This window comes from Littorina saxatilis, linkage group LG6 (assembly GCF_037325665.1).
Source record: "Littorina saxatilis isolate snail1 linkage group LG6, US_GU_Lsax_2.0, whole genome shotgun sequence".
Taxonomy (NCBI): Eukaryota; Metazoa; Mollusca; class Gastropoda; order Littorinimorpha; family Littorinidae; genus Littorina; species Littorina saxatilis.
Window position 1 is genome coordinate 35560835 of NC_090250.1, and position 25983 is coordinate 35586817.

Consider the following 25983-nt stretch of genomic DNA (forward strand, 5'->3'; position numbering starts at 1 on the left):
CGGCCGGCCGGCCGGCCGTCCGTAGACACCACCTTAACGTTGGACTTTTCTCGGAAACTATCAAAGCGATCGGGCTCATATTTTGTTTAGTCGTGACCTCCAATGACCTCTACACTTTAACGATGGTTTCGTTGACCTTTGACCTTTTTCAAGGTCACAGGTCAGCGTCAAAGGAAAAATTAGACATTTTATATCTTTGACAAAGTTCATCGGATGTGATTGAAACTTTGTAGGATTATTCTTTACATCAAAGTATTTACATCTGTAGCCTTTTACGAACGTTATCAGAAAAACAAGGGAGATAACTAGCCTTTTCTGTTCGGCAACACACAACTTAACGTTGGGCTTTTCTCGGAAACTATAAAAGTGACCGGGCTCAAATTTTATGTGAACGTGACTCATTGTGTTGTGAATAGCAATTTCTTCCTGTCCATCTGATGCCTCATATAATATTCAGAACTGCGAAAGTGACTCGATCGAGCGTTTGCTCTTCTTGTTATTATTATTATTACTGACAATATCGTTATTGAAACAATTCCAGTGCGCTAAGAGATTTATGGAGCAAATCTTGAAAATAATTATTGAACTCAGCGCTATGCGCTTCGTTCAATAATTTATTTTCTCGATTTGCTCTATAAATCAGCGCACTGGGATGTCTCAATAACTTAAATTATCATTGGCGGGACCTAGGTGATTTTCGTCTGTAAGAAGGGAAATAACCCTGTGACATGTAATATAATGTCCTCGAGCGCAGCTGCTTCCCTTTAAATGCCCTTTTCTTGATCGAAATACCATTTTGTAAAGCAATTGATTTGTCCGTCTTTACCTAGATTAAGAACATCACTACGTGAACACATACCAATAACATACAGCCCAGCCCGGTTTATGTGCAGTGTTAGATTTGTTACGAGTTATAATTTTGAAACCGAAAGCTGGATGGAGAAATGCGCTGCCCAAAGCATAGACGGATGTATTGCTATTCGCTCAATGATGTCGTTTCTCATTCTTTTTTCTTCGTTTTTATTTTTTTGCTTTTTGGTTGTGTGTTTAGTGTGTGTGTGTGTGTGTGTGTGTGTGTGTGTGTATGTGTGATTTTGACAAGCTTTATTCTAAGATAAAATGGTTATTCAGGAATAAGATATATTACTTTCTTGCTAAGAGTACCCGTTGCACATCCGACTCTTTTTTAAACTTTTCTTTAAACGTATCATATGATCTTGAGTGTTTGTACAAGAACCAGACAAATATCAGACAGCACAATACCGCGGCATTTATACATACGTACATAGCTCTTGATACATAACCTCCATCCGTATGTATTACATATCAATCATCCAACGATTATAATAATTATTAGGTCTCTCTTTCGCGCACACGTGGAAACTCTCACACACACACACACACACACACACACACACACACACACACACACACACACACACACAGTGAGAGACACACAGAGAGTGAGACAGAAAGACACTGATAGACCGTGAGAGACAGAGTATTCGGATTATAATATGGACTCAAGCCTCGAACAATGACGTGCTTTGTCTAAAACTAATCTTAGCGTTTGCTCACATAACTAGTTTTCTGGGGAAACAAACATTTCCTGTGCAGATGATCAATAAGTCAGCCTCAATAACACGGGAACGGGAAAAATCACCTGATGAGATTGATCATCGCAACATCTGTCGAGGCGGCGTCGCAGACGAGTGCTCGTTTTTATAGGCTTAATTGTTCCTGGTCGAGTCATTGTACGGTGAATCACTGGTAATTGAATAATTGTTTTCTATCGATGGTCACGTCAACAGACGAACTTGATTCAATCACGAGAGTTTGCTTCGAAGCTAAAATCAATGACAATCCCCCCCCTCAAAACATGATATGTGTAGACTACATTATTCTCCACGTTGAAGAGGGGAGGGGGGGGGGGGGAGGGAAGCAAATCAGTGTCAGTATCAACCACATTGATTCCGCTGTTATGTTCAGTCCAGGTTGGTCCTAACGAAGTATTTATATGAATTATTGTGCATGGCGGCGTGATCGGTGAGTACTCGGATTCATACTCGGAACGTCTTGTCACAACTCAACAGTCACACTGACGATCGGTCTGCTTTGACTTCCGACACAGGAAGCAGAACCACTACTACTGACATAGTGTACACGTTCAACTCATACGAAACAAATATTACTCAAAAACTGGCCGGCACATGACCACAGGCGCCAGAAATAATGCAAAATAAGTTTGTTGGCTCTACAGAAAATCGTTACAAAACCGGCTTGACGTGTTTAGTTATAGCATGTTTGCATTTTCATTTCCTCTCGCGTGTGTGGTGTAAAACAAGTTCGGGAAAAACACCTCACACTTAACAGTCGCCACAAGACAGGTCATACACTATTCCTCACAAGTTATACTAGCTCGCGCTTCTACAGAGTTCAGCAGCTGCATTATTTGAGGGTGGTAACAAACTTTGCTGGAGCACCGGCGAATTCTCAAGGCGTTACACTTTTTCAACCCTCAACCCTCATTCACGCTTTGAGAGGGAGGGATAAAATGGCTGTGTTACCCTTCGCTCTCTTCGCAACTTTACTTGCTGCAAGCTCCGCTCTGGGAGGTAAGCTTTGTTTCTGTGTTGATTTGATTGAATATCATTTATTTGATGCGACGTACATCTTCACAGTGTATTCTTGTCATGTTCTCTGGCATCAGAGTGATATCGCAGAGTAGTCGTGATTAAGCGGTGTCGTCTGCTACTAGGTAATAAGTTGAGTCCAGTGTGTTCGCGACAGCGGGCAGCAGTCCCCACGAAAAAGAAAACTGTGAGCAAGTGCGTATCCGTGAATCGAACCATAACCAAATGTACACGGCGTTGACTCACAGCTGAAGATCAATGTGAAAGAGAATTGACTGGGCTTGATTACAAACAATGCCGTGCTATTGAAACGAACGCACTCTAAGCGTTTCTGCCGGTGTAACACGAAATTTTTACTCCACGAAAAATTTACTCCTACCCTCCTTCCACCCCTTCCACCACCAAGACTAACAGGGGACAAGGGAGTAAAAATTTCGTACACCTGGCATGGGAAGTTAAATTGCTCGTGTTGGGGTGAAGTAATTTATTCGTTATTTATTCGTCAGGGGAGTAACATTTTTGTACGAAATGTTTACTCGGAACTTACCTGTCTTGGGGAGTAATTTTCTCGTGCAATGGGGGGGGTGCTTTTTTTGTAAAGGGAGTAACTTTTTCGTACGAAATGTTTACTCCGGAGTAAAAATCTCGTGGGAGTAATTTTCTCGTGTTACACCGGTGTCCAGGGAAAACTACACACCATAAAAAAGATTCAGTACAATGATTTTCTCTCTCTGTCTCTTTCTGTCTCTGTCTCTGTCTCTGTCTCTCTCTGTCTCTGTCTCTCTCTCTCTCTCTCTTTCTCTCTCTCTCTCTCTCTCTCTCTCTGTTTGTGTGTGACGGTGTGTCCGGCAGTGTGTGTGTGTGTGTGTGTGTTTGTGTGTGTATGTCAGTGTGTGATATGTTTGTATGTCACCGTGTGCGCGTGTGTCTGTGTCTGTGTTTGTGAGTGTAGGACGGCACGGTGTGTGTGTGTGTGTGTTTGTGTCTGTCTGTCTGTCTGTCTGTCTGTCTGTGTGCGTGATTGCTCTGCGCGCGCGTGTGCGTGTGTGTGTGTGTGTGTTGTGTGCGCGCGCATGTGTACGTGCGTGCGCCTGTGTCTCTGTATCTACGTGTTTCCTTGTTATAACCCATATCACCAAAAATTATAGAAAAATTGGCCCGGCTATTAATTTCTGCACTGAATTATGTTTCTGTCAGCGTCTTCCCGACCCAACGTGTTGTTCCTGGTGGTGGACGACCTGAGGCCCAAGCTGGGGTGTTATGGAGAAACCAACATGGTCACTCCCAACATTGACCAACTCGCCGCCAAGAGCATCAGATTCGATAGAGCTTACGTGCAGGTCAGAGGGCGAGTGTGTGAGCATGTGTTTGTGTCTCTACGTGTCTCTGGCTGGCTGGCTGGCTGTCTCAGTGTCTGTCTGTCTGTCAGACTATAAGGCTATCTGTGTATGTGATCTTCTGTAAGGGAAATATAGTCTGTCTTCCTATCTATCAGTGGCTCATTCCAGCGTCGCGGACGACGCTGGTATCTGCGGTCGGGAAGACTTTTGAGGAATTTGCCACAGGGCGCCGCCATGTTTTCTGTGCTCGACTGCGAGCAGACCACAGGCACATTACACCCAAAATTCTTGTAGGCATACACAGACGCAACATAGCATATACAGACAATAACACCCACAACACTTCAACTGCATATGAAAGGAATAAAAATAAATCCGCAAATCAGTCGCGCACAATACACCAGTTAGAAAAACAAGGAGTAGCAAAGCGGCGTGCAGAAACTAAACTGACTCGGAGACTGAGAAGAAACATTTATCACACGATGTGGATAGCAAACATTAAAATAAAACAGATAAGTCAAGCAAAAAATAAACACAAATATCGTAAACACAATAAACAAAGGTAAAGAAAACAAAAAGAGATGCTTGCCGACAGTCAGTGTGTGTGTGCGTGGTTTGCCGTGTGCGTCAGCGGGGTGTGTGTGTGTGTGTGTGTGTGTGTGTGTGTGTGTGTGCGTGCGCGTGCATGCGTGCGTAGGCTACGTTCTTGCGTGTGTGCGTTCGAATGAGAAAGAAGAGAGAGAGAGGATTGAACAATGAGGTCACGTTCTCTGTCACATGAATACATATATATACACACACTGAAGGCTACTTCGGACACGAACACTTGCCAACAACTGTGGTTGGACATGCTTTTGAAATGTAATATTTTTTCGACATGATTTCTGGACATACGAATCCCGCTGTGTTGCCTACTGATGTTGCGAATGATGAAGGTTTTGAGTTGACTGACCTTGAGGAGGGATTGCATCAGGCGTTTATCGTCTCAAATTATATCCTTGCTACTTTTCAGGAGTCAACTATTGCCATTCATGGTAACTTGGATAGTCAATGTTTTTATTTGTTTGATTCCCATCAAAGAAACATAAATGGTAACCATTCTTCAAATGGCGCTGCAGTTTTGATGTCATCAAGTTAATTCCTTTGCAGAATTGATTGATTTTCTCAAAAGCCATTATCAATGTGTTCATTTCTGTCCAACTGCAATGCAAACTCAATGTGGAGGAAACAAGGATTCATTACAAACAAGTCATCCCTGTACATCAACAGATTTATGTACCTCAATCAATACTGCTAGTATGAGTGACAGGAATCTAAAAGAAAAAACAACCAAACGCAAATGTACTAGTACTTCTACGACTCGTTTGAATGTAAAACAGAAATGTAACACTATCTGTGACAATGACGGTTCTACGACTCGTTTGAAGGACAGTATAGATCGAACCTTAACCCACAACTACGACAATTTGTGTCAGACTTTTTTGAACAGGAAAATATGCCTCTGTTCAACAGTAACCAAAACATGGAAGATATTTTTGAAACTTTACAGAAATGTAACACTAGCCTATCTGTGACAATGTTGCTTTTGAATTGAACCCACATTTGTTGAACAGGAGAGAATGTTCCTGTTCAACAGTGCCCAAAACACTGAATCTGACGTTTTTGAATCTTTTCTGTCATCTAACTGAATCTGACGTTTTTGAATCTTTTCTGTCATCTAACCCAATTGCTCATGACTTCATCGATCTTGAACATGCCTACTTTTCAAAGAAAGACAGACAAAAGCGAAATCTGCATGTTAGCCATCTGCCTGAAATGGTCAATGCACTTTTGTAAAATTGTCACAGCTGTTATGCACTTTTGTGAAATGGTCAGTGCTGTTGTGCACTTATGCAAAACTTGGTGCTGTGCTGTTAACATTTGAACAAAATGCAAAATGCATTTTGTTCAAATGTTTAGTGCAACTTGCTACTATATAATCGCTGTATGCGCTTTGTGGTAATAATGCACTGTTGTGAAAAGTTTGCGCTAAATGTTGGCACTATGCATCATTGTTCGAGCACCCTCCTGTAGATGCACCATGCTGAAAAATGTACTTATGAATCAAGCATTGACTGAAATAAACAATTTATATATCCAGCACAACATGCAATTCATTAACTTTTGACCCTAACCTTTAACACTTCCCAAAATAAATCTTTGGTGGACATTGCATCGACGCTGTTCATTCTGAATGAACATTTTTCTTGTTGTGTGTCTGTGATCAGTGTGTCTCTGTTTCAGTTTCTGTGTGTATGTGCATGTGTCTGCGTGCGTCTGTGAGCCCTGGCCTTACTGGTATTGCTAGCCGCATAAGCAACCCTTGTCGTCGTGTGAGAAAATAATTGCGAGTGCGTGTGTGTGGATGTGGATGTGCACATGTGCATACAAGTGTGGTCTCGGGTCTATATAACAATGTGTTTGCAGTCTATCTGCCTCTATGTGTGTGTGTGTGTGTGTGTGTCTGTCTGTCTATCTGTCTATCTGTCTGTCTGTCTGTCTGTCTGAAAGTGTTAATGTCTGAGTGTATCAATGTGGGTTGTTGTTTCTTGGCTTTTTCATGCGGACCTGTCCTTTATTTAACCTGGAGATCCCCCGATTACACAAAATAATTATCCTTGTTGTTATCTGTGGTACGTGACTGGCTCATGTTCACTACACGTAGCGTTCCAACTGGTAGGAGCATTCAGAGTTAGTTTAGTAAGTCGGAAGTAATATTATGCAGTATGTGTTTTTCTTCTCACAACAAAGGTTTGAGTTTGGCACAATCTCATCTGCTGACTAACCACACAGAAACGATTGGGCATGAACCCCTGACTCGATGTATGAGTTGAAGTCATCTTCTGCGTTCGACAGAAGTCATCAATATTCTCTATTTTAGTTGCAACATGTCATGCGTTGGTCATTGCTGAACAGCTGCGCTAATTGAATTAATCATTACGCCGTGCATTGTTAGAGGATTATTTTGTAATTATAAATTAATTGCAGGCAAACACCGCGAGTGTATTTTTATTTTGTGTTTTATTTTTTGTTTGTATTTTTTAATATGACGCACAAGAAATAGACCGAAACGTTTGCATGTATTCAGTATATGACCTGACGAAATAAACAAATAAAGGAAGGAAAACAGGAACAAATAAACAGATAACGAGGGAATGCACAATGCCCATCCTCCCACACCCCGATCCCTTCCCATGGGTAGGAGGACTGGGGGGGGGGGGGTCATAACAAATTAACAAAAAACAATACAGTACGTCTTGCTTGCTTGATAACCCCCGAGGTTTCTCCTTTTCAGCAAACACATCAGAGCAATCTGAATGAAAGAAGCACTGAGGAAAGAAAGGATGTACAGCATTATGTGTTTCAGCAATACGCGTAAGACCCAACAATCTAGTAATTGTCTGCTTGAAGTCTTGTCTGTTTGTTATCACAGCAAGCGGTGTGTTCACCAAGCAGAACATCCTTCCTGACCGGGCGACGTCCCGACACGACACGCGTGTTTGATCTAGTGTCGTACTTCAGAAAAGTGGCTGGTAACTACACCACGTTGCCACAGCATTTCAAGGAGAACGGGTACATCACCCAGTCTGTTGGAAAGATCTTCCATCCAGGTGGGTTCAAGCTATGATAGGCGCGTTCCCCGCGGCCGCAAAGCTGCTGGTCGTCAAAATACAACTATGTTCTTGTTGCACAGCTGAACTGATACTGTTGTCGAAATGCAACTTTATTCTTGTTACACATCTGAAAAGATACTGCTGTCGAAATGCATTTATATTTTTGCTGTGCGTCTAAAATTGACACTGCTTGTTAAACCTCTAAAACGATGCTGCTGTTAAAATGCAACGTTATTCTTGCCGTACAACTGAAATGATACACTGCTGTTTCGTCGGTGTGGTTTCAAACTGCTGTAACCTTCGGATATGTTACATTTTTTTTAACAAATCTGTCATTTGCATTTTAACTTCGTTTTGAGATCAGAGAACGAAGTAAGTGTGCTGAAACTTCCTGTGACACCAGACTTTGCGCTGCTTATCCTAGTTGCACAGCTAGAGTATATTTAAGTATACAAACTGTGTAAGATGTCTTGGTCTTGGAAATGATCTGATTCTGTTTGAAACTGTTCCAGGTTCAGCCTCAGGAAAGACAGACGACTACCCATATAGCTGGACTTTCCCGGCCTACCATGCTCCGACCAAGAAGTTTACTGGCAAAAAGGTAACGATAAGTCAGCTCTGTCCAGTCAAATAACACCGTACCATCTTACATGGCGAAACTGTTTGCTGTTGACATTACAAACATCACAGCGATTTCACTTAGCTGATCACAGAGATGGCTAGAATCTTGTCGCCTTCGACACTCAATTGCAAAGAGCGTGGCTAAACATCATTGCGTGTGTCCAACTGAATAAAAAACAAGTTACAGAACAGGAGTTGCAGAGCTTAGAAAAGGGCAATCTAATTCTTTTGCAGAAGGATCTGTATGGAAAATAGGTTATGTTTTCAAGGGCAGATTATAAAAGATTGTGTTTCACATTTCGCTTGAAGGGGCTTCAAAACACAGTTTTCTGGCCTGACCACTCACAGTAGACCTTAATTCTACTTGATGAGCACACGCCTACAACCTGCAGCCAAACTGTAGCCATGGTGCGTCAGCTTTCTTTCCTATTCTTTGGCAAGGGCAAGATAGTTGCTGAGTGTCTTTCCAGGCATGCTGGACTCTGACATTCTTTGTCCCCAGATCTGTCCAGAGCCGGACGGCAAGCTGACCCACAGCGCTGTGTGTCCGGTAGACCTCAAGACCGTACCTGGCGGTTCCCTGCCGGACATCCAGAACACGGACTTCACCATCGAGTTCCTGAAGAACAGGTCCATGGACCACGAGCCTTTCTTCGTCGGCATGGGATACCACAGGCCTCACCTGCCCTTCGCGTATCCTAAGAAATATTTAGGTCAGTGTGTTGCTCTTTGTTTTTCTCAGGACAGTGATTTGGAAGAGCATTGCTAAATGATATGGAAATATTTTAGACAGTTGCCTGGTCTGATGCCTAGAATCTTCAGAATACGGTTGCTTTGTGTCAAATATGCATACCATCTTAAGGTCTGCCGTAGTATGGATACAAAGCTATTGGTTGAGAAAGTCCATGTCAAGCTGTGATAGTACGTAGCTCAGGCATGCTACTGGACTGTCATTGTTGATGAGAGAATAACCCGTGTTTGTTTGGGCCTTTTAAGGCAGAGAAATGCACTTTTTTTTACCATTCTTTTATTACCATGCAGGGCAATGTCTCCTATTCTATAGAGACTCAAATTACATACTGGGCAAACGGGAGACAGTGTCCTGGGGATATGTGCAAGAGAAAGGTACCAACCGCGTTGGAGCCAGCTGTTGGGTCGGATTGGTTGATAAGGCAACAAAAAAATAGTCTGTTTACGGTATCCCGAACGACCCTATTTTTTTGCGCGACCCTAGACTTTTTTTTGGCATTTGGGGGAGGAAAAAAGTCTGTTTTTTGGCAAAATAACTTAAAAATATGTTTTTTGGGGGGAAAAAAAATTTCCGACCTACCGACCCTATTTTTGTGTGCCTATGTTACCGTAAACAGACTATTTTTGTTGTTGGCCTAACACTGACAAGCAACCCTCAATTTAAATCAATCCGATCCTGCGGCTTGCTCGCAATTGTGTGGACCCTCTCGTGCACACAAGCCCCTCATATTTCATTGAAATGTGAGCTTTTTACAAGAAACGAAATCCATGATAAAAACGTAAACAATTGTTGTTTTCATTGTTATAACATCTGGACCTAACTGTCATAATTATTTGTGTATTATCTGTCTCTAGATTTGTACCCTCTGTCTAATATTCACCTGGCACCGAACCCTTACTACCCACCATGGCTGCCTGAAGTGGCGTGGACAGCCTTCAAGGAACTGAGAAAGTATGATGACATCAAGGCCATGAACATCAGCTACCCTTTTGGTGAAATCCCTCTGCCCTATCAGGTTGGTGTTGTATATTTTAATCCCTAGTGTGGGGGTTGGCGTGGGGATGGGTGGAGGGGGGTAGGAGGTTGTGAGTGTGTCTGTATATGTGTCATGTGGTATGTCTGCGTGTGTGTACGTGCGAGTGTATGTGCGTGTGCGCGTGCGTGCGTGCATGCGTACGTGCGTGCGTGCGTGCGTGCGTGTGTGTAAATGAATCTAACTATGCAGTCAATAATTAGCGATTCATGTGGCAATTAACAACGCATGATTTATGAGGATTAACAATAAAGCTTTTCCACAAACTTAGAAATACAACATCAGATAATTGTATTTTGTTTGTGACAGTTCGAAGAGGTTTGAAAAATAGTCCACAGTTAAGAGATCATCAAAAGTAACCAATAGGTTTGGACTAAAAATTGCTTTATTTTTCAGCTAAAACTTCGGCAGAGTTACTCAGCGGCCACGACGTACACGGACGCTCAGGTAGGGCGAGTGTTGGACGCGTTGGACAAGTTTGGTCTGGCTGACAACACCATCATCACATTTCTCGGGGACCACGGTATGTGCGGCTGTGGAGTGTCTGTGTGTCTGTCCGTTTGTCCGTTTGTCCGTCCATCTCTGTATGTTTGCTTGCGAGGGTTAGGTTAGGTTAGGTTATTTTAGTTTATCGTCTTTTTAGCAGTTTTGCTTGCGAGGGAAACAGTATGTGGTACTTAGTGTTTAGTCAAAGCCTGAACTTTCAAGGGAATTATTTTACTATGGCGCTTAACTGCCAAATCTTTTTGACTAGAATCGACGGGAGATAAAGTAAAGGAGGAGGTTTGAACTCACTATGAGAAAAAAATCTTAACTTCTAGAATGTATTTACTTTTGTTATGGGAATAGAGGGTATTTATTGTCTAAAACATTAAACTGTGATAAAACAGCAGAGGCAATTCATATACTCTTGACATAATGTCTCACACTGATGTTTTAACTGTTGCTACAGGTTGGCAGCTGGGTGAACACGCCGAATGGACGAAGCACACCAACTTCGACATCGCTGTGAGAATCCCCATGATGATTCACCTTCCCGGTGTCACTGCCAAACCAGCCACTCAGGGGAAAATGTTCCCCTTTCGAGACGCCTTCAAACACAGCCTTGAATTCCAACCAGAAGCTTATGGCACGAACCAATCATTCAGTAGACCGAACCTCTCCGAGAAGGGCTTATCAAGCGATGCTCTCGTTGAAGCTGTGGATTTTTACGCCACGATTGCTGAGCTGGCAGGTTTGGATGTCCCTTCTACCTGTCCTAACAACTCCTTCCATGTTAAGTTTTGCACTGAAGGAGCCAGCCTCGTGCCAATCATCAAGAACCTCACCATGACGTCACAAGACGATGACGTCAGGAAGAGGATGACGTGGAAGCCAGCCGTTTTTAGTCAGTACCCGAGACCGAGCGTCCATCCGAGATTATTCACCGATGATGTAGAGGAAGAAGAAGATGAGGAAGAGGAGGAGGGAGAAGGCAGCCAGACGAGCTCCCGAGGCCGAACTCCGATCCGTATCATGGGTTACACGATGCGCACAGAAGAGCACCGCTACACGGAATGGATCGCTTACGACCTGAAGACGTACACGCCAACCTGGAGCAAGGTGTACGCCCGGGAGCTGTACATCTACAGCAGTGATCCCGATGAGGACGTCAACGTGGCGAAAGTCCCTGCCTTCCAGGACCTGGCCACCTCTCTGTCCCAGCAACTCAGGGCTGGCTGGAGAAAGGCGCTACCTTACCCGACCCTCTAGGAAAGCAAGGAGCAGTTTGAATCTAGCAATATCAATGCCATGACCAGTTACAGAAACAGACGAGATTATTTGAATGTTCGTCATGTACTGTGTTAAGCCTCATCTTAATTTGGCGAAGTTTACTTCGCGAAGCTGGCACTGAATTTTTAGTAAAAAGACTTACCGAAGATTTTACAAAGTCGACTTCGGGCACGATTAAGTCCAGCCTTCAGAGATAGGACGCGGAGATGAATCGTGTATCTCGTCATCTTTGTGGATCTTTGAGCACGTCAAACAACTAGAATATTGCTTTCTAAGCTGTATATGTTTGGACTGCAGTTGTGGAGAGTTGAACATGGGAAACGATAAGTACTGTGATTATTTTGTTGACAGCTACTCTAAAGACCATTGCAAAAGTTATAGAGCGTCCACTGTTCAATGTTTCATGTCACCTGAATATAGCTTAATATTTGTTTGTTACGAATCTCATGTGAAACCTAGATCTTAGTTATAGCTTCCTCGTTGTTGCTTTCAAATTGTTAAATTGGCAGCCTTGTCAACCATTGTGTATTCAATCTGAACTTTGGGACATATCCTCATAAACGAGTCTTCTGTCATACATAAGACTTTGTTATTCCGTTTGATAACATGCCATTACAATTGTGACGATGTGAGTCTTTCCATCTTTGAAGCAAGATATGTGCCTCATTTCATCACACCTGCAGTCCACTAGCTGACTATCTTTGACATAGGGGATTTTAAAACACATTCCAATCCACGACTTGACAGAGTGGTTTTTGATTTTGGTATGCTTTTATTTTTTGTTAATTTTGTTTTTTATAAGAGAGCATAACATGTAAATAATTTCATTCAAGGTGCTTTTTTTGTATTATGTGTGTGTGTGTGTGTGTGTGTGTGTGTGTGTGTGTGTGTGTGTGTGTGTGTGTGTGTGTGTGTGTGTGTGTGTGTGTGTGAGTGTGTGTTGGTTCGTGCAAATGTTATTTTGCAACAAGAGTATTTTCTTGAAATAAAATTATCAAATCATTTTTCAGCTGGGAATTTCTGTGTGAGTCTGAGTATTTGTAGTAAAGAGAAGAAGATATGGGTAGAGTGAGAGAACGAGAGAGTGTGCGTGCGCGCGAGCGTCTGTGTGTGTGTGCGTGTGCGTGTGTGTGTGTGTGTGTGTGTTTAGCGATACAAAAGTCTTTCTGTTCAGTGCCTGTGCCTTATTCACAATATCACGTTCCACGGGTGCAATGACCTATCCGAAGACCTCGTTCAATTGCGACAAGAGAAACGTTCAAACTTTCTTTAGCAAGTAAAAGACAAGTCGCGTAAGGCGAAAATACAATATTTAGTCAAGTAGCTGTCGAACTCACAGAATGAAACTGAACGCAACGCAACGCAGCAAGACCGTATACTCGTAGCATCGTCACTCCACCGCCCGTGGCAAAGGCAGTGCACGTGGAATTGACAAGAAGAGCGGGGTATTCGTTGCGCTAAGAAGGATAGCACGCTTTTTATATTTAGTCAAGTTTTGACAAAATATTTTAACATCGAGGGGGAATCGAAACGAGGGTCGTGGTGTATGTGCGTGTGTCTGTCTGTCTGTGTGTGTGTGTAGAGCGATTCAGACTAAACTACTGGACCGATCTTTATGAAATTTGACATGAGAGTTCCTGGGTATGAAATCCCCGAACGTTTTTTTCATTTTTTTGATAAATGTCTTTGATGACGTCATATCCGGCTTTTCGTGAAAGTTGAGGCGGCACTGTCACGCCCTCATTTTTCAACCAAATTGGTTGAAATTTTGGTCAAGTAATCTTCGACAAAGCCCGGACTTCGGTATTGCATTTCAGCTTGGTGGCTTAAAAATTAATTAATGACTTTGGTCATTAAAAATCTGAAAATTGTAAAAAAAAAATAAAAATTTATAAAACGATCCAAATTTACGTTTATCTTATTCTCCATCATTTGCTGATTCCAAAAACATATAAATATGTTATATTCGGATTAAAAACAAGCTCTGAAAATTAAATATATAAAAATTATTATCAAAATTAAATTGTCCAAATCAATTTAAAAACACTTTCATCTTATTCTTTGTCGGTTCCTGATTCCAAAAACATATAGATATGATATGTTTGGATTAAAAACACGCCCAGAAAGCTAAAACGAAGAGAGGTACAGAAAAGCGTGCTATGCAGCATATAGCGTAACCACTACCGCGCTAAATGGCATTGCGTTCAGTTTCATTCTGTGAGTTCGACAGCTACTTGACTAAATATTGTATTTTCGCCTTACGCGACTTGTCTGTACCTCTCTTCGTTTTAACTTTCTGAGCGTGTTTTTAATCCAAACATATCATATCTATATATTTTTGGAATCAGGAACCGACAAGGAATAAGATGAAAGTGTTTTTGAATTGATTTCGAAAAAAAAATTTTGATAATAATTTTTATATATTTAATTTTCAGAGCTTGTTTTTAATCCGAATATAACATATTTATATGTTTTTTGGAATCAGCAAATGATGGAGAATAAGATAAACGTAAATTTGGATCGTTTTATAAATTTTTATTTTTTTTTACAATTTTCAGATTTTTAATGACCAAAGTCATTAATTAATTTTTAAGCCACCAAGCTGAAATGCAATACCAAACCCCGGGCTTCGTCGAAGATTACTTGACCAAAATTTCAACCAATTTGGTTGAAAAATGAGGGCGTGACAGTGCCGCCTCAACTTTCACGAAAAGCCGGATATGACGTCATCAAAGACATTTATCAAAAAAATGAAAAAAACGTTCGGGGATTTCATACCCAGGAACTCTCATGTCAAATTTCATAAAGATCGGTCCAGTAGTTTAGTCTGAATCGCTCTACACACACACACACACACACACACACACACACACACGCACATACACCACGACCCTCGTTTCGATTCCCCCTCGATGTTAAAATATTTAGTCAAAACTTGACTAAATATAAAAAGGAGAGTGTGATTCATAAAAGTAAGGCGTGTTGGCTTTCAACCACATTCAAAGAAAGATGAATACTGCGATACCCATTTCTTGTTCAATTGGTGTCCAAGGTTCATTTCTTAGACTGATGCATAAGATCATACACAAATAGCATGTACAAATACCGAGAGAAGTAGTGCGACAACGCTCAATGTAACCATTAAGTCAGCTATGTGTTTATTTGTATATCTAGTAACACCGTGTAAAGGTAATATTCAGTCACACACACACACACACACACACACACACACACACACACACACACACACACACCTCACACTCACACAGACATAGACGCACACACACACACACACACACACACACATTTAGAAGAGTATCTACTTTTATCGGTGACATGCACCATTTGACACAATGACATTCTGCTTTCTTGAGCAACTCTCGCATAAATTAATGAATCGTGTGTGTTGAAGAATAGCTCCAAGTGGACAATGTCATTTAAGCGAATGATACGTACACAAAGCCACAAACATTTAGTGCACAGGTCACGAGACGGTTGCTCATACCCAAAAGGAGAGCTGACACAGTAAGAACCATTTATCGCAGCTGCTATTGATTGACAAAAAGCGTCGCGTGCTTAGTCGTGAAATAACCTCACACATACACACTCGCACACTTGGAGAGATAGGGCTTGGGTTTGAAACAAGCTTATGTGTGATCAGTGCAAAACATAAAAAAAATGGCGATTGTTCTCTTCATGTTAGCAGTTGTGTTCATTGGTGTTGCCAAGAATGTTGCTGAAGGTAAGTATTTTTTAAATTCCTATTGAGTTCGTGCACACACAAAAACGTGCAAGGTTAGTTCATGGAAAGTTTAACTATTTACAAATAAACATTACTTGAGCCTCGGTCGATCGCTCTTTGAATTTGACGAAGAAGATACAGAAACAGAGAATATAGTTATGATGAACGTATGTACACTTAAGCTTCGGGTGTAGGTTTTGTTCCTAAAATAGCTTTTTTATTTCGCTAGCTTGATGAAGTATGTATGCGTGCATGCGCACAAAGTCTTTGGTTAACGCTGTCTCTTTTATACTATTTATTGTCGCAAAATACTTTGGAAAGCTTGTGTACTTGTTCCAATACTGATGCCCCCCTCCGTGTCAGTGTGTGTGTGTGTGTGTGTGTGTGTGTGTGTTTGTGTGTGCCGTGTGTGTGTGTGTGTTTCTGGGTGTTTCTGGGTGTTTCTGTGCGTGTGTGTCTCGGTGTGTGTGTGTGTGTGTGTGTGTGTGTACGTGTCTATGTCTATGTATCTCTGTGCGTGCGTACGGGCGTGTGTTCGTGTATGAGTACGCGTTTTGGAAAAATTCGGCGAGCCCGATCAACGACAGCAGGGCTCCCCACAGACGCTCAACCTAGAGGGTCCTGGACCCTCAACTTTAATTTGTAGAGGGTCCAAGGACCCCCTCAGTGGAGGTTCATATACTTGCTTTGGGAAGGCTAATTCCTCGCCGACACAGACTGCTCAAAGTAATACCGCCATTTTTAGACTCTGATCCCTTTACAAAAGCATTATGGTTACATGTGTAAGATAACCTCCTTAAACTAAATGGTATCGATACAGATCTGGCAGAGCGTTTCCTAAAAACAGTAATGATGGTACGCGCGCATGATAACGGATATGTAGTGCGTCTCAGGACCCGCTGTTTCAGATAAGTGCGTCGTGGGACGCCCTCCATGAATTTCTAGTACGTGTTTTCGGCCTCAAGCAGGGACGCGCAGTTGGGGGAGCCCTGGACAGTTCAAACCCTGTGCTTTTTTCTGAGACCTGAAATTTAAGCTGACCAATGTTATCAAGTCGGCTGAATAGCGTGGGTTTGTATACATAAATTGGTTTATTTTATTGTCATGAAGTGGATTATGGTGCGAATAAAGGAGTTACTTTTATGTATACGTGTTCTGCCCTATCTAATTAAACTGACTCTTCACTCTTCGCACTTCACACTTCAAACACAGAATTTGGGAGGATACAGACTCATTAATTCCTCACAAATTACAACACTTCACTTCAATACATCAATACCAATCCACTCTGGAACACACAGTTCACACAATCTTATCGCAATCACTCAGAGCATGTGATTACATGATATACAGATACTATCTCAATAATAGATTACTGCACAAGATAAGGTGTTGACAGACACTCACGAGTTCGTATCACGTCTCACTGCATGTCGTCATTTACACATCCTTGTGCCGCTGAATCCATGTAGATGATGATTCCCCAGAAACTCTCCTTATAGATGCTAACATGCACCTTTCGCCGTTAGCGAGAAGAACCGTCGTCTCTACGACCGGTAACGATAGGGACTCCCCCGTCCAGCCATCTGCGCCGATGTGGTCTCTTGCTCCACCATCGCCACGCATTCTCCCGTGTGAGGTCCGTAACTCGTACCCCTCATGGAAACTCCTAAAGAATTAACCCAAGTCTTAATACAACATTCTCTTAAACCATCTCCTCTTCCTAAACAGTCAATATCCAAACTATACTTAATCCATGAATCACACTACCATACATAGCATTACTGTCTTAAACATAACATAAATGCGTAACAACATTTATGTTCAAGAATTTCCCAACAAAAACCCTAATACAATCACAACAAGAATTCTCTTAAAACTTAACACTAGAATTTAGTGCACTTTGCATACACTAACATTTACATTCCAGATATGTATTCAAGCTTCAATAACATACAACATAATAAATCATTTACCTTAAGAGACCCGTCTCTTGAAAGAGTGCTTGTTCCCCGAACAAGACCGAAACGCGCTGACAACCTTCTCGAATGAGAATCTTAAACGCTGTGAATATCTTAGTTCAAAACCAGCTATATCTTTCCAACTCGTAAACACTATTCTGTTTAAACCAGGGCTATTTCCTTGTGCAACACACAAAAGCCGTGATAACGCTTCTCCTGTCCCCTACGCATCGCAATTCAATCTTTAGGGAAGTTAAAAATCACGACGTGTTTCACAGCTCAAATATCCTACTCACATCTCTGTGACATTTATGAATTGTGATGGTACCTTTCAGGCTTACCAAACACACATTAGGCGTCAACAAAAATATCCCTATCGTGTTCTATGTCTGCCAAGTACGTCCAAAATAATATTTTCTTGTTCAGCCTCGTCCCGACCCAACGTGTTGTTCCTGGTGGTGGACGACCTGAGGCCCAAGCTGGGATGTTATGGAGAAACCAACATGGTCACTCCCAACATTGACCAGCTCGCTGCCAAGAGTGTCAAATTCGAACACGCGTACGTGCAGGTACGTCTCTTGTTTCTGTTATTTCTTACCGCTGTATGTTCATGCTGTTTTATTAAAGGCTAAGGCCAACGATTTGGCTCACCATTCCAGATCTGTCAAGGCTTTTACATGAGATAAGACCATCCCACCACTTGGAAATATATCTAATAGTGTGTGTGTGTGTGTGTAGGGGGGGGATTTTGAATGGATTAACTTTTCAGATTGACACAAGAGTCAGTTACGAAAACAATTGTGCACAGAATTTGCAATTTGATTTTGTGTGGTAGTGGCATGTAGGTCAAAGAGATCAATTGTGTTTGATATTTGATTGGAGATCGTTTGAAAATGTCATGAAACATGAAAGTCCAAGAATGTAACCTTTTCTTTTAATCACAGCAAGCGGTGTGTTCGCCAAGCAGAACGTCCTTCCTGACAGGGCGACGTCCCGATACAACACGTATCTTTGACCTGGTGCATTACTTCAGAAATGTGTCTGGTAACTTCACCACACTGCCTGAACACTTCAAGAACAACGGATACGTCACTCAGTCTGTGGGCAAGATCTTTCACCCAGGTATGTCAAAATAGACACTATTGAACTCGACCATGTTGATTATCATTCACTTGAGAAACAAAAAAACAAGAAAGTTAGGTTGTTGGAACGTTTGTTATTGACAAAACAATACATTCACAGATATTTCGACCCAACGGTCTTTTAAGTGTACAGACAAACAAATATTCACACAAAATGTATCTGGATAGAATCAGTGTTCGCCCACTCGTCAGGAAGCCGAGCGGATGAATCTGTCATTTCATTCTGTCAAAATGAATGAATTTTGTCATTCACTTGAACAAACATGGATACGCAATTTGCCTTTGAAATTGCTGCGTCTTTAAAATCAGTTACAAACACAACAATACAGTATATATAATGTATATCATAAACTCTAGTCAGTCTGTTTTTGACTTCACTTGCTGACGTCGGTAGTTCTTCTTCTACTTCTTTTGCAATTTGCCTGGCAAAACCGACGATAGAAATGTACATTTATCGATGAATTATGTATGTTATGTGTGCCTGTCTCTTACTGTGACAATCATTCTGTGCAAGATGTGGTTTGATTATGTTGAGTCCCTATGTATATGCAGTTCATAGAATACGCCGCGTCTATAAAATCAGTTACAAACACAACAATATAATATATATCATATATATCATACACTCTATAGTCAGTCTGTTTTTGACTTCACTTGCTGACGTCTGTAGTTTTTCTTCTTGTTCTTTTGTCTGTCTCTTTTTTACATTTTAGTCAAGTTTTGACTAAATGTTTTAACGTAGAGGGGGGAATCGAGACGAGGGTCGTGGTGTATGTGCGTGTGTGTGTCTGTCTGTGTGTGTGTGTGTGTGTGTGTGTGTGTAGAGCGATTCAGACTAAACTACTGGACCGATCTTTATGAAATTTGACATGAGAGTTCCTGGGTATGAAATCCCCGAACACTTTTTTCATTTTTTGGATAAATGTCTTTGATGACGTCATATCTGGCTTTTCGTGAAAGTTGAGGCGGCACTGTCACGCCCTCATTTTTCAACCAAATTGGTTGAAATTTTGGTCAAGTAATCTTCGACGAAGCCCGGACTTCGGTATTGCATTTCAGCTTGGTGGCTTAAAAATTAATTAATGACTTGGGTCATTAAAAATCGGAAAATTGTAAAAAAAAAATAAAAATTTATAAAACGATCCAAATTTACGTTTATCTTATTCTCCATCATTTTCTGATTCCAAAAACATATAAATATGTTATATTCGGATTAAAAACAAGCTCTGAAAATTAAATATATAAAAATTATTATCAAAATCAAATTGTCCAAATCAATTTAAAAACACTTTCATCTTATTCCTTGTCGGTTCCTGATTCCAAAAACATATAGATATGATATGTTTGGATTAAAAACACGCTCAGAAAGTTAAAACAAAGAGAGGTACAGAAAAGCGTGCTATCCTTCTTAGCGCAACTACTACCCCGCTCTTCTTGTCAATTTCACTGCCTTTGCCATGAGCGGTGGACTGACGATGCTACGAGTATACGGTCTTGCTGAAAAATGGCATTGCGTTCAGTTTCATTCTGTGAGTTCGACAGCTACTTGACTAAATATTGTATTTTCGCCTTACGCGACTTGTTTTATATTTAGTCAAGTTTTGACTAAATATTTTAACGTAGAGGGGGGAATCGAGACGAGGGTCGTGGTGTATGTGTGTGTGTGTGTGTGTGTGTGTGTGTGTGTGTGTGTGTCTGTCTGTCTGTCTGTCTGTCTGTCTGTGTGTGTGTGTGTGTAGAGCGATTCAGACCAAACTACTGGACCGATCTTTATGAAATTTGACATGAGAGTTCCTGGGATTGATATCCCCGAACATTTTTTTCATTTTTTTTATAAATGTCTTTGATGACGTCATATCCGGCTTTTCGTGAAAGTTGAGGCGGCACTGTCACGCCCTCATTTTTCAACCAAATTGGTTGAAATTTTGGTCAAGTAATCTTCGACAAAGCCCGGACTTCGGTATTGCATTTCAGCTTGGTGGCTTAAAAATTAATTGATGACTTTGGTCATTAAAAATCGGAAAATTGTAAAAAAAAAATAAAAATTTATAAAACGATCCAAATTTACGTTTATCTTATTCTCCATCATTTGCTGATTCCAAAAACATATAAATATGTTATATTCGGATTAAAAACAAGCTCTGAAAATTAAATATATAAAAATTATTATCAAAATTAAATTGTCCAAATCAATTTAAAAACACTTTCATCTTATTCCTTGTTGGTTCCTGATTCCAAAAACATATAGATATGAAATGTTTGGATTAAAAACACGCTCAGAAAGTTAAAACAAAGAGAGGTACAGAAAAGCGTGCTATCCTTCTTAGCGCAACTACTACCCCGCTCTTCTTGTCAATTTCACTGCCTTTGCCATGAGCGGTGGACTGACGATGCTACGAGTATACGGTCTTGCTGAAAAATGGCAGCTACTTGACTAAATGTTGTATTTTCGCCTTACGCGACTTGTTTTCTACTGCTATGTTTCGTTTTCTATGTTCTTGAAGAAAACCCGGGTCGAAACGTCGTAAATTTTAAGTTGTATCATCTTCGATCACACGCGAGTTCAGTATTTAAAAAAATAAAACTGTGTCTTCTTATTTCCCGCTCTCATGTCCACTTACCATTGTTCTTCTGTTTTCACTTGCTGATTTAATTTCACGCAATATGATGTCTTTTTCACTTTCTCTGTCTTCTCTTGAAGGCTCAGCATCAGGGTACACAGACGACTACCCGTATAGCTGGACATACCCGGCCTACCACGCCACACAGAATTACAGCAGTAAGGTAAACAGGCATATTCATATCAGATTCAAGGTTGTCTGTGTTGTATGTTACATTGGATAAACACTACCTCGTGTTAAAGCAATCTGTTTGCTGAATATGGTAGGGTAAAGAATAGCATGTGTGGTCATTTAAAAATAAACTGCATTTTCACAAAGATCTGAAAGCTTACACAACTGCCTAGTTTTTTTTTATGACGGGCAGTTTATTTTGAAGTAAGAAGTGTAGACCAAAAAAACCCGGTGGCAATCGCTAAGCAGACATTGCTGCTTTCGTGCCAATCACAATATCCAAAATGTTGATTGAACTATTGATTGATTGATTGATTGATTGATTGATTGACTGATTGATTGATTGATTCATGCATTCATTCATTCATTCATTCATTGAATCAGTCAGTCAGTCAGTCAGTCAAGGATTTATTCAGTGATTCGTTCCTTCATCCGTTCGTTTACTCGTTTATTCATACACGCATTCATTGATTCATTCCCTCACTCACTCACTCACTCCCTCACGCACTCCCTCACTCACTCACTCACTCTCTCATTCTTTCGTGTATGTGTAGCACTGCAAAGGGGTTGACGGCAAACTTTACAAGGACTGGGCAGTGTGTCCAGTAGATCTGAAGACACTGCATGGCGGTTCCCTGCCAGACACAGAGAACACGGACTTCACCATCGAGTTCCTCAAGAACAGGTCCATGGACCACAAGCCTTTCTTCATCGGCATGGGATACCACAAACCTCATCTGCCTTTTGAGTACCCGATGGAATATCTTGGTGAGTCTCGATGTTTGGACCTCCCAAACATCTAAAAGTGCCACTTTATACCCGTACTCTCTGAATATCACTCTCCGAGTAAGTCATGTTGCCTGTTGTTTACCTCATAATCACGTGCTGGGCATTGACAAACCCAATCACTGGATCAAATGTGTGAAATCATGGTGTTTAAAACTGCGTGTTTTAACTCGGATTGGTGGTTTTTCGTTCTGAACGGTGTTTGTTTGTTTGTTTGTTTGTTTCTTTGTTTGTTTCTGTTCTTTTTTTAAGGGTTTCTTTGTTTGTTTCTTTGTTGTTGTTGTTTTTTTTTCGGTTTTTTTTTCGTTTCTAGGAAGTCTCATTGAGACTAGTCCATAAACAACTGTTTAACACAAGCGATAGCTATTATGTGCAATGTGTGTCAGTGCAGATCTCTACCCGATGTCCAAGATCCACCTGGCCCCCAACCCCTACTACCCGCCCTGGCTACCTGAGGTGGCGTGGAGTTCGTACGGAGAACTGAAAAATTATGAAGACATCCGTGCGCTGAACATCAGTGGACCCTTCAGCCTTGTTCCTCTGCATTACCAGGTAGTGCAACAATAGACTATTTCCATAGTGCAAGCTCTTGTAAACTTCGAAGCTAATAGCAAAGCGTGTGGTACGGATATCTCGCGAGAGCTGCGAAGAGTCGACGTTCTAAGTTCTCGAAGCATAACAAAGAGCATATGTCACTCAGATTGCGAGAGCTATTCAGATTCCGAAAAAGGTCTATAAAAACCAACTTAACAAAACTCAATCAAGCAATCAGTAATGTTCTACTGTTGTTGCTGAGATTACAAAGACTGAAATAAATGTTTACCTAATTTAGACTACTTAAATACAAATGACCCTGACCAGTTAGAGTACCAAATGCTTCCAGCAATTAAGGTAAACGGTACAGTTACCAAGAAAGACCTATCTACGTAAATGAATAGTAACTTTTAGTTATCGCTTGACTGCAGTAAAGCTTTAGCTGAAGACTATATACAGACGACGTCATTGCGTTTGAATGTAGTCTTCTTGAAATCAATATGTTACACAAGTGACTTATTTTGCAAGTGTTAAAAAAATTTATGAAATCTGAGGTTAAACAACTAGCCTATGAGTGTTATATCTGCCACATTGCAGTACAAACTGAGGCAGAGTTACTCGGCAGCAGCGAGTTACACGGACGCTCAGGTGGGACGAGTTCTTCAGGCTTTGGATCAGTATGGTCTGGCTGACAACACCATCATCACCTTTCACGGCGACCACGGTACGTTCAACATTTATGGGATGTCCCTGAGAAGTTAGAGCAAGGGAATTCTGTTGGTCTGTCTGTCATTGGGTTAGTTGATCTGTTTCTTGTCTGATACAGTAGAATCTGCTTAATAAGGCCATGTTTAATAAAGCCACTCGCTTTTTGAGGCCAATTTCTGACTGCACGGATTTTTCCTTATGTTTTATGCTTATCCTTTTATTAAATCCACCCGCTTAATATAGCCACTTTTGTCCTGCACGAAGGTGACCTTATTAAGCGGAGTCTACTGTATAACTATACTGTTTGTCTCTCTACCTATCTTTTGTCTGATTGTCTGTATATTGTACACAGCATAAATGGGTAAAGCATGCATCTATGTATCTAGGTGATATTTATTTACCTTGACATCTTCAGTACCTGATCGTTCTATGGATAACTTTTAAGGTATCTGCGCTAAGCCGGCGTCCTATTTCTATGTGACCTAAATAAAACTGATAGCTTAATCATTACCTAACAGTGCATCTAGCTCTGCATCAGCTTATTTTATTATCAACGTGTTTAAGTCAATACACTACGAACTATATTTGTGTTCTTACCACTGAGGTTAAACTAAGATTGAACGCTTAAGGCATGAAGTCATGCACACAGCAAACTGACCACACGCAAAAATTAATTGAACGTTTGCTGATATGAAATTTAATTCAACAAACAGTTTATTTAATTTTCAATTCACACAGGTTGGCAGTTAGGGGATCACGGCGAGTGGTGCAAGCACACCAACTTCGACATCGCGACAAGGATCCCTATGTTTGTACATGTCCCCGGTGTCACCACAAAGAAAGCCCCTCCCGGTGAAAACTTTCCATTCCACGACGCTCTCGACAAAACATTGAAGTTTCAACCAGAAAATCTAGAATTGGGATTAGTGAGCGACGCCCTGGTAGAAGCTGTGGATTTGTACGCCACCGTTTCAGAGCTTGCTGGTGTGGACGTTCCTTCGACCTGCCCAGACAACCCTTTCAACATCGCATTCTGCACAGAGGGAGCAAGCCTAGTCCCCATCATCAAGAACCTCACCATGACGTCAGCTAACAGTGACATCACAGGTCGATTAACATCATGGAAGCCTGCCGTTTTCAGCCAGTACCCGAGGGAAAGGATAGCGCCAGGAGCACCAGAAACGCCTATCATGGGCTACACAATGCGGACGTACGAACATCGCTACACGGAGTGGATCGCCTACAACCACACGACCTTCACTGCTGACTGGAGCAAGGTGTACGCCCGGGAGTTGTACACCTACAGCAGTGATCCCGATGAGGACGTCAACGTGGCGGAGGTCCCTGCCTTCCAGGACTTGACAAAAAGTCTGTCCAAACAGCTGAGAGCTGGATGGAGGGATGCCTTGCCCGTCCCAGCCTTGTAGCGAGAGAGTGTGAAATGTCATACGACGACACGAGGAACATACACGATCGAGACTATACTACTTTGACATATCCATAAAAACAACTATTTGTTAACAAATAAACAACCAAGAGAAAAATGTCCACCTCGATAAAATCAAGATTTATCCAGGGTCTTGGGAGCTCGCGAAACAGAAACAGAGTAGTAGTCAATGAGCAAACAACTAATAAAGCATGGGTATCCAGTCAACTGAATGCATTTCTTTGTGGTGGATCGGAGGGGGGGGGGGGGGGGGGGGTAAATTGTTGTGTGTTTGTATGATGTTTCGTGTGTTTGTATGCTTTTTTGTGTGTGTTCGCTTCTTTGTGTGTTTGTTTGATTGTTTCTTTGTTTGATTGTTGGTTGTTGTTACATTTAGTCAAGTTTTGACTAAATGTTTTAACATAGATGGGGAATCAAGACGAGGGTTGTGGTGTGTGTGTGTGTGTGTGTGTGTGTGTGTGTGTGTGTGTGTGTGTGTGTGTGTTTGTGTTTGTGTTTGTGTGTGTGTGTGTGTGTGTGTGTGCGTGCGTGTGTGTGTGTGTGTGTGTTGTGTGTGTGTGTGTGTGTATGTGTGTATGTGTGTGTGTGTGTGTGTGTGTGTGTGTATGTGTGGGCGTGTAGAACTATTCCAAGAAAACTACTGGACCGATCTTAATGAAACTTCACATGAGAGTTTCTGGGTATAGTATCCCTAGATCATTTGTTTCTTCTTTTGGGGGATAAATATCACTGATGACGTCATATCCGGCTTTTCGTGAAAGTTGAGGCGGCACTGCATGTGTCACACCCTCATTTTTAGATCAAATTGATTGAAATTTTAGTCAAGCAATCTTCTACTCAGTCCGGACTTTGGTATTGCATTTCAGTTTGGAGGCTTAAAAATGAATAAATTAAAAATCTGAAAATTTTAATTACATTGTTTTGGTATAAAACGATCCAAAAATAATGTCATCTTATTCTTCATTATTTTCTGATTCAAAACAACATATAAATATGTTATATTTGGATTAAAAACCAGCTAAGAAAATTAAAAGTATGAAAAGTATGATGAAAATAACATTTCCGAA

At 41.2% G+C, this 25983-nt stretch overlaps 2 protein-coding genes and 1 long non-coding RNA gene across 3 annotated transcripts; 2 read left to right on the top strand and 1 right to left on the bottom strand.

Annotated features, from left to right (window-relative positions):
* Positions 1-2026: 2026 nt before the first annotated feature.
* Positions 2027-12767, top strand: LOC138969106 (iduronate 2-sulfatase-like). Its single transcript, XM_070341817.1, has 8 exons — positions 2027-2615; positions 3831-3973; positions 7446-7623; positions 8139-8227; positions 8750-8960; positions 9853-10013; positions 10428-10554; positions 10984-12767. The coding sequence occupies exons 1-8, from the start codon at positions 2555-2557 to the stop codon at positions 11781-11783; spliced, it is 1770 nt and encodes a 589-aa protein (XP_070197918.1). The 5' UTR covers positions 2027-2554; the 3' UTR covers positions 11784-12767.
* A 2415-nt stretch (positions 12768-15182) lies between these two features.
* LOC138969107 (iduronate 2-sulfatase-like) lies at positions 15183-25123 on the top strand. The gene is made up of 8 exons (XM_070341818.1): positions 15183-15546; positions 17934-18076; positions 18452-18629; positions 21351-21433; positions 21996-22209; positions 22619-22779; positions 23359-23485; positions 24208-25123. The coding sequence occupies exons 1-8, from the start codon at positions 15483-15485 to the stop codon at positions 24894-24896; spliced, it is 1659 nt and encodes a 552-aa protein (XP_070197919.1). The 5' UTR covers positions 15183-15482; the 3' UTR covers positions 24897-25123.
* On the bottom strand, positions 15405-17904 carry LOC138969108 (uncharacterized). The gene is made up of 2 exons (XR_011456376.1): positions 17523-17904; positions 15405-17215 (listed from the first exon to the last, which is right to left on the bottom strand). It is a non-coding gene; the product is annotated as an uncharacterized lncRNA (long non-coding RNA).
* Positions 25124-25983: the final 860 nt, after the last annotated feature.